The 9,840-nt window shown below is 38.3% G+C and overlaps 1 protein-coding gene across 1 annotated transcript; it reads left to right on the top strand.

Annotated features, from left to right (window-relative positions):
- The first annotated feature begins 278 nt into the window (after positions 1–278).
- LOC121416260 (5-hydroxytryptamine receptor 1B-like) lies at positions 279–5,126 on the top strand. The gene has a single exon (XM_041609776.1). The coding sequence runs from the start codon at positions 771–773 to the stop codon at positions 2,190–2,192; it is 1,422 nt and encodes a 473-aa protein (XP_041465710.1). The 5' UTR covers positions 279–770; the 3' UTR covers positions 2,193–5,126.
- Positions 5,127–9,840: the final 4,714 nt, after the last annotated feature.

Raw genomic sequence — 9,840 nt, 5'->3', positions numbered from 1 at the left:
ATAACACCAATTCCATATGACAATTTCAACCACCCCACCCTTTTCGTCTCCTGAATAAAGCAGATGCTACTTCAGTCAATCTAAGGTTTGATATGAACACCAGGCCGTTAAAGCAGGAGCAAGGGAGAATAGGAAAACGTGACAATAGAACGTTGTCAGGAAAAAGGAAGAAAGAAACGCAGACCCGCATTTTTACTTCAACTGCAATATAATGAAATCAGACACGACAGAGATCGATTAACACCATTATGCGCATGCGTTGTCTTCAAAAGTAATCACCAACTTTACCGAGGAGAATGAACTGAGTCACGTATGTGGTCTGATGACAGAGAGGGAGAGAGGGAAATAAGAACGTTTGCGCAGCAACCAATAATAGTCTACCAGTCTCCAAGAGTTTGATTTCACTTCTCATTCCAAAACCAACACGAGATACAACAGTTTGTTAAACCCAAGTATTTCAACGAGATTCCATTCTCATTTCCTCGGTTACCAGTGAAGTCAACAACAGTCGCAAATATACCTGTATCGTATCCCTGGGGAATTGGATTGCTGGAATCACTACATGCCTTAGCAGGACTTTATCATCTTGATATTTAATTGAAAGTGATGAACTAATCAGGACAAAAATTATTATTAAATATAAGTTTAATAACTGTAATCAAGTTCTTGTTTCTTGTGTTATCACCAATTAGCAAGTCTGGAAATCTTGTTACCTTGGTGATGAGGATACAACTTCTTCAAAGGACTTTATAGGCAGCATCGTCATAATTATGGAGAACTCAACAGCAATCATGTCATCTTCGGTTGATGATTTGACAACAGAGATACCAGCTCACAAGGAACTGGCTGGTCACACTCAGTTTATCATCATTTCTGTCTGTTACATCATCATCTGTGTCTTCGGCATCGCTGGCAACTCGATGGTCATCGCCGCTGTCGCACTCTGTCGGAAACTCCAGACACCGACCAACGTGTTCGTGGTCAGTCTAGCCATCACCGACCTGCTTTCTTGTTTGACCCTCCCATTTCAGGTGGTCATGTTTCTGAGCCGCGATGACAGCACGCGTCTTCCCAACGGACTATGTGCCTTCATCGGAGCTATCAGCATCATCTGTTTGGTTGGGAGCATCTTAACATTAGCTCTGATAGCATTCAACCGATGTTTTCTCATCACACAACCAAGGAAGAGATATTCTTGGCTCTACACCACGAAGAAATTATTCGCAATGACTGCCATGGCTTGGTTGTACCCAACCTTCATTCTCGTCTTGCCCCAAGCCCTAGGTGTCGGCCAGCTTGGTTACTCACCTTCCTATCGAGCCTGTCTATGGAATGAATCTCATCCATACGCATTTGTGAACGATATCTTGGTTGCTATCACTTTCTTATTCACATTCATAATCATTCTCTTCTGCTACATCAAAATCTGGATCTATATCCGGCACCACGTTCGTCGGCTGCGAACCCACACATCTTCAAAAGTTCCCGCCAATGAACCAAGCAACCTTGATGACATGAGCAGTACTCAGGAACACCACACGGATACCAGTGCAGGTCCGAGTCAAGGACATGGCCACACCCATGGTAATGGAGGTTGCAAGGTGGAAAAGAAGAAACGAATTAAAGCAGTTAGCACACGTGAGATTGAGATAACCAAGAACCTCTTCTACGTTGTTTGTGCATTTTTTATGTGTATCATCCCGTATACCATCACGCTTGTACTTCCAGTAGATCCAATCTTAGATCTTCTAGTTCTTTACGCAAGTATCCCACTTGTCTTCAATGGCTGCGTAAACCCTATAATATACGCATACAAGCACCCTACTATGAAAGTGGTGTTTAGATATATCATCAAGTGTCAAATAGCTTCGATCCCTAAACCTTCGAAATGCCTCCGCCGTGCGCTGAGCCTACATCAGAACTCTGAGGTGAGAGGGGAGGGGCAGATCAAGACAATTCATCAAAGAGATGGTCATCCTTCGTTTTGTAGTTTGAAGAGGGAATCGTTCATGAGACAAAACTCGAACAACCCATCTTCAAGATCGCTTGGTAGCCTCAATAAGCACGATGTATCACCAAACAGACAAAATTCAGCCAATGCCTCCACGAGATCAATTGGTAGCCTCAGTAAGCACGATAAATCACAGAGCAGACACAACTCAGTTGGTAGTTACAAAGGAATCAATCGCTAACACATCCACTCCTCCATGGAATCGAGACTTTTTAACTTATTGATAAATATTTGAAATTAGCATTCTATGATGTAACCACATGATGATACAGACTGAGTGCATTTTGCAGAATGACGATGCTTACAAGATAGTGTCTGGTGCCATTATTCTGTTTTAAAGACATTAATGAATGAAACAAAAATCATGAAAAAGTAGGATCTTCAACAGTACTGATTTTGAATGTTTTTGAAGCAGAGTGTAACTCTGGATTAAACTTGTGAGTGCCTCGCATGAAAACGCGAGGTCAGTAATACTGGTCGTATGAAGTAGCCCATGACGACATCAAAATAATTGATTGTAAATAGGACTGATTTGTTGTTGAATATAATTCAAAGGGCACCAATGTCATGACTTTTCAAAAAAAATTGATACGATTTCTGTCGACAAACTTTCTATGGAAGCGTTGTGATCCAGATGAGAAGGCCATAGACTGTCATGTTAGTATTGATTCGTGAATTGCATTCGTGGTTGAAGCAAATTAAAAATCACAGTAGAAACTGTCTAAATGTTAAAGTTACATCTTAATGATAGTTATTTGACTTTGTTCCTACGATGGAGTTATCATTTGATAATTTGGGTACCAATCTTCATACATCACAATGATCCAGCCTGCCTTTCTAAACTAGACACATAACCTGCTCTAAAATGTCTAATTGTAGCATTCTTTAGACCCACTGATTGTATGATTGTATTTTTCTTTGGGCCTGCCTGATATTGCCATTATAAAATGATGAAAAGCGGCCAATATGCGCCATCATAGAAAAATAGTCGTCCTATAGTTATTTTTCAAGTTGTTCTTAAAAATGGTATGTTTCTGAAATATTATGGGACTTTCTTTATTAATTGACTATTTTTGTAGTAAAATCGCAATCAGATTAGGCACAGTTGGACCCAAGATAGATAAAATCGAAGACAATTTGCACTTAAAATTTTGTATCGGAACACATTGGAAAAATTGCATATATTCATAATTCATCATGTTCAGAAGTAAAGGTATTGCATCATTGAGATTAAAAACTTGAGGCTAAAACTGGCGCTATTCCACTAGGTCACTATGATCGCATGCGGGCTGTTCTTTTACAGGAAGTTGATCTCATAGTTCCCTTGACATATGTACTTTTTAGATAATGCATAATTAATCTACAGTAAGTTGTTTGTTTGTTTTAACTCCGTTTAAGTCGTTCATGACACGAGCATAGTGGTTTAATCTTTATCATGTTCCTTCCTCCAATCTTGTTTACTATACTGTGTGAAACACAAACAAGCTACCACGACATTCGCGTGATAATGCCAGTCAATGTCATTTCCAATTGTTTATGCACGTTTACTTTTCGGTTTTCAATCCTGTAAGCGATGATTAACGTGTAATCATTGGTAAACTATGTCACCGAAAACGTGATATTACAACTTTCCCATGCAGATTTGGAGCCCGATGTTTAACTAGCCAACACCCCTTGCCCGGTCCGCTTCGTAATTAACTGCCAAACAAGTTAAGAACACGATTTGTAACGATTTCTTTGGTGGTTTTCAAAAGAATTATCATTTAACATGTATCCCTATACTTTCATTTTAAAACCAACAGTTGGTATTTTGAAGACAACACATAAGCTTGAAAATAAATTGGAAAAATTTACCAAGAGTACAAACAACGATGAAATCGAATTACTGTGTTTACAGATCATTTTTTTATTGATTGAGATGATATACAATCCCAGGGATGATACCCTGGTATATTGCATTCTCAAGCGATGGTAATTTCATATTTCCTGGTACTTTTTTAATTGCTAAATTTCTAATCTCCCAGTACACGTATTATAGTTTTACTCTTCGTTTTCAGTTTCCTCAAATGAATGGGGCTTTCTACCAATCCAGGAATGGAACAAGCATGACTGAGACAGTTGTCGCAATTCGATGACTATCTTTTTCACAAACTGGCCATGGACCTTGGTAGGGTCTATGGTCTGGTTTATCAATAGCCATTCATGAAAATTACAGGCTTGGTATTCGATTTCGATAGCTTTATTGTTCTGCGTTTTGGGAAAGAATCGCTTTCCAGTTAAAATGACGCGGTGGGGGTAAAAACAGCATTATCCGTGCTTTCTAACGTCAAGTTTATTTTTCTCCAATCCTTTGTGTGACATGCTTAGAAAAGTTTATTTTCATGGTTAATATTTTGAGGTAGGAAACGGCTCCAATTTTTATCTTATATAGTTTTCAAGGGGAAAAAAAGTAACGGTTCTAAGGTTGCCAAGAAATTGAAATATTTGTTGCTTTATAAAGATTAGCTAAATTCTTGTCAAAGCTTTTATAGGAATGTGAGTTACGAAACAAATACAGTCACACTGGGTAAACAGACTCCAGACCCACCAGATTATTAAGGCATCAATCCTAACACACCTTCGGTCAGGTAGGGAATTCCGTCATGTTGGTGTGACTCAAGAATTATAGTTTTTTTTTCAAGATCGGAAACTTAAAAAATATGTTTGATGCATTAATTGACCCACAACATAATGCATGATGTAATTCTTAATATAATGCTACATACATTCAAAACAACAAAAGAGATCCCAACCGAAAATAATATTTTTTGACGGTCTGGGGCCCTTGGCACAAGGCTTAGCAATGATCGTAGAACATTTTTCCACGATTTATTGCATTGAATACAGTGTACAATCAATTGTGGAAATCAAGCGTACGATCAATCGTTAACATTTGTGTTACGGGATCTAGGAGTAGGTTTCACCGCCATGGGCGGAAATCCCAGGGGGACGCGTCCCACCTACCCAAAATAGAAGGTGGGCGCAATATCGAATGTCCCACCTACTATTTTTGGTCTTTTATGGTGGAAAGAAATACATAATTCAAAATTGAAATGAAAAATGTATTTTTGACGAGATGACCTTACGTTTTGGGTGATAGCCTCCCTTTTTTTGCTTGCCAAATTTATTTTGGTCGAAATGACCTTACATTTGGGGTGATATTTTTTTTCTTTTTCTTTTGGTGCTTGTCAAATTTAGTTTGGTCGAAATGACCTTACATTTGGGGTGATAACCTTGCTTTTGCTTGTCAAATTTTCCAGCCCCTGGTCCCTAGCTTTTATAGGGAGAGATTTCCGCCTTTGTTCACCGCGAGTGTGACTGCATGGAGGATAATAATAATGTAGAGATATTTGGTTTGTAGATGACACCCCTAGACAAGCTGCTGATTCTATCTCATTAGATCAAGGGTGAATGCTTCCTGATTTCCTGTCTACTGCCCGTGTTGTAAATTGATTTTTTCACTCTTTTTGGATGGCAGCCATTCGTAAAGTGAAAATTTACATTTATCATATGTTCACATACATGTTTGCTAAGCAGGGGCGGCTGGTTAGATTTTTTATCAGTGTTCTAAAAAATGGACAGTCAAAAATCAAGAAAAATACCCAGCCCCCCCCCCACCTCGACACACATTACACATGATCGCATTTTTACTTTTGCCTTGCTCCTTGAAAACAAAACTTTTCTGCCAATTGATGTATCGGCATTTACCCCCCCCCCTCCCCTTTCTCATTACGGGGACGGTTTTATCTGCCAACTTTTTTCATAGACCTTTGACAGTGTGTTACGGGTGTAGTAATACAGACAAGTGCAATGATAATTTTCATAATGCATCACCTGCTTCTTGTAGCAAGTTTTCCTGATATTTGTATGAAACATATAAAGAGTCCCTCCAGTATGTGTTTTTCTTTGATTCTACAACTACTAGCATATTTGTTTTGATCATCGTTTCGTATAAAACGTATAATATTGGAAAGTTGGCCTACATAGTATTGTCTGTATGAGGCCATTGAAAACCTTCCATTGTCAAAACATGAGTCACTTTCGATGAACGTCTATGCGTTCCACAAAATTCATCCATTCACAAGTCACAACCTTATGAGTTTTTAGTTACTTGCACTTATATCTCAAAGCTTTTCAATGACTTTCCCATGCTGGACTGGCTGCATGCCAATTGTTCATCTTGAACAAGTACAGGAAAGAGAATTTACAAAGTTTATCGTGTCTTTAAAGAATGAATACCTGTCAGTATGCCGGGTTGGCGCTTCAAGGGGAGTAACGACCGCCCAATTATTTTTTTTCAATTTTTTTTGGGGGGGCGGGGTAAGATAGGGTAAGACGGGGTGTAAGAGAAGGGGAAAAACTGTGAAAAATATATTTAAAAGAGAGCTCGGGGGAGCGTTTCATGAAAGGACTTGTCGGACGTTTAATCCGACAAGTCCCATTTTATCCGACAGTTACTATAGTAACAGTGCCTCTCAGCCAATCAGAATCAAGGAAAGATGTCAGATCTGACAACTTGTCAGATAAAAATGTTGATGAAACGGTCCCCTGGGCTCCGTAACACAAAGATTAGAGATCATGAACCAATCAGGGCGGTTCTTTCATATTATTTGCTATTCATCGCAATCTTTTGTGATACGGAGCCCACTGTTAAAAACAAACTTTTGGAATAATCAACTGGCTACCCCGGGACTGGCTACAACTGCTACATTCGACGTAGTCACATATGACTAGAACACTATCATAATGCAATAAGATGTATGACCCAGGGGCCCGTTGCAGAAGGAGTTGCAATCGATTGCAACTCTAAAAATCATGCACAACTTTATTTTCAACCAATCAACACCGCGCATTTGGGACTTGCGATTGATTTTTGGGCTTGCGTTTAAACGCAACTCTTTCTGCAATGGGCCCCAGACATAACATCACCAGCTGAATATTGGTCTAATTGTTCAAGTACAACCCTCTTATATCCGCCTAATCATGCTGATATTGAAACAAATGACGTCACTTTTGCCGCCTCTCCTGTGTAATGTTCAATTGTTTAGAATATCTTTGGACTTTCATTCGACATATCCCATTTGCAAAACACACAATCTGATTTACTGATTAGGTATTATTTAAAATCTTGATGTTTTAAATTATATCAAAGTTTTAACAGCAATGTTTATTTATCAATGTCTATTGTTCTGTTTGAATTGTGAAATGATTGTACAATTTTTTTTCAAACGCTTCCCAACAAATATAGTAAACAAGGCTGTGTCGTAATTTTGTTTGATTGCGTCATTATACTTGAGCTTGTAATAAGCCGTGGGTTTAAAGAGCTGAGGATTTCTTTCAATGCAAACACATAGAATCTTTTTCTTTCTTCGTGTTTTTATGGCAATAAGCAAACTCAGCTGTTGTTGATTTATTTTCATTTTATTTATTCTTCTATTGACATGCTGATGTATTTTGTTCAGTTCCTTGATGTATATATATTCATTAAATCTATGGGATGGTCAATATAGATGGTTAAATTATGCTTTATTTACAATTACTAAAACTTCTTTGCACCTTGGAGAGGTAGATAGAGAAAGCGGGGGTGAGGGAGGAAGGGAGAGAGAGAAAGAGAGAGAAAGAGAGAGGGAGAGAGAAAGGGGAGGGAGTGAGAGAGGGAGCGAGTGAGAGGGGGGAGAGAGCAGAAGGGGGCTTAACAAGAGACCCCCATGAATAACGCCTCTGCGCAGATGCATGAGGAAGGGGGGGGGGTAGACGTAGAAAGAAAGAGAGAGAGAGGTACAGAGGAGTTGTAAATGATTGTCTTGAGTGGATCTAAATCAAATTTCTAAAATTAAATCATGTTGCTGATCTGTATTTTTACAAATGAGAATACGAGGGTGCCTGCATAATAAACAGGTATTTGCTATTATACGTAATATATCGCTTATGCAATAGGACCACAGGAATAAAAATGGGATCATAATTTTTTCATATTATAAAAAATGATGGAAATGTGCGGATCCACAGCAACACCGGCGAACAGCTGGGGTGGGGGGGGGGGGGGCTTGGAGGGTTCTTGCCCCCAACGTTGTCACGAACATGATGAAAAAAATATTAAAGGAAAGAAAATAAAAGAGAGAAGGGTGAAATATATTATTTTCTATCATGTCAAAATCTCCCCCCCCCCAAAAAAAAAGGTTTAGGAAAAAAAATGGCTTGCTCGCTCGCAACTTTTTATAAATTTTATGCGATACGCTGTATTTAGCCGCCTCAAAATGTTTGGCTCATTACGTCACTGCATAGCGATGGTATTTGAGTCAGGATGACAGTATATTATTGTACTGTCATGGGTTTGACATGTGCTAGAAATCCTATTATTTTTTACCGCATCGCTGCAAGCTTTTGATTTTAATCGTTCATTCATGTTTCATGTATCGATAATAATGATAATAATAATAAAAAAAGGTCGGGAGGGGCGGAGGAACAACAAATCATATCGTAAGTCAACCCTTACTTAAAATTCTTAACGAGGAAACACTCCTTAATCACCGACTAATCTATGTCAATTTCATGACGGGCCTACACTTCAAAAGGGCAAATTATAAAAGAGAAAGGGGTCAATATACAACCTAGGTTAATTGATCTATACATGTTCATAAATAGAATAGTAGCTCCAGACTTGACTGGTACCCACATGATTTTGATGTGGTATAAACCACGCTACTATACCTCAAAAATTACGCAAGAACACCCCCTTACATAAAGAAATATAAAGAAGAAGGTCTACCCACGTGAGGGGACGAGAGGGGTAGGTCCTAGTCGCCCCTTTACGTTTTTTTTTTAGTATTGAACATAAAATTTAAAAAAAAGAGCAAGGAAGGAGCAAAAACAACAAAAAGTGAGGAGAAGAAATGAGAAATAAAGAAAAGTATCAGAAGTAGAGGCTTTAATGACCTCCGTCAATAATTGAGAACGATGACGTAACGTTTTGGCCGCCCCCCCCCCTTATCAAAATATCTTGGTGTAAATATTGAAGCTGATTGTGCTTAAAAATCTTTTTTTTATATCCATGTAATATATTTTTCAATCTTCCATAGTAATTATTCGAAGATTTCCTTCGCGTTTTGGTAAAAAATGTTCCCCACTATTATTGGCGTAGGGTACGTTATCATTGTTCTGTGTTGTTGTTGTTGGTTACCGGTAAATTTGTGGTTCTGTAATTAAGTTATTCCTCACTGCATATACGATAAACAACCACAGTCATACATTAAGCTAATATCCTATAGTGGATAAACGATTTTCCTTCTCATTGAACCCTGCTATTCTCATTGGAACATCACCTGTCATCGTTTTCTACCATGATTGACCCCCCCCCATTGATATAGAGTGGACCCAGTCACACCCATATTATCAAGTTTCATTCAATTCAAAGCCTTTCCTTTTAACTAAATATCATCGACAAATTACAATTAAATCATTTACATAAGAAACAGTTCATTATCGCCGAGTACCGTCGCAACTTTTACAAAATTTAGTGACTTAGGTTTATAAAGCAAGATATTCTTTAAAAAAAACACACACAGGTGAACTGTAATTGCAAGCCCCCGTAGATGGCCCATCCGGAAAACCAAATTTACGATATTAAATGAGAGAAGAAAAAGTAAGCTCAAACAAACAGAGAAAATAAACTTTCATGAGAAGAGACACTATTATTGGGGTAACAGTTATAATGTAGCAAACAAAATCTCAATGATCCCCGAAAAATGAAATGAATGAAAATAATGAAATGAATACACACTAATAAATAA

The sequence above is a fragment of the Lytechinus variegatus genome, chromosome 5 (assembly GCF_018143015.1).
Source record: "Lytechinus variegatus isolate NC3 chromosome 5, Lvar_3.0, whole genome shotgun sequence".
In the NCBI taxonomy this organism is placed as follows: domain Eukaryota; kingdom Metazoa; phylum Echinodermata; class Echinoidea; order Temnopleuroida; family Toxopneustidae; genus Lytechinus; species Lytechinus variegatus.
This window is presented reverse-complemented; position numbering and strand designations above follow the sequence as displayed.

Excerpts from the sequence above, each read along its gene's own strand:
- LOC121416260 (XM_041609776.1), top strand. The coding sequence starts at position 771 with ATGGAGAACTCAACAGCAATCATGTCATCTTCGGTTGATGATTTGACA.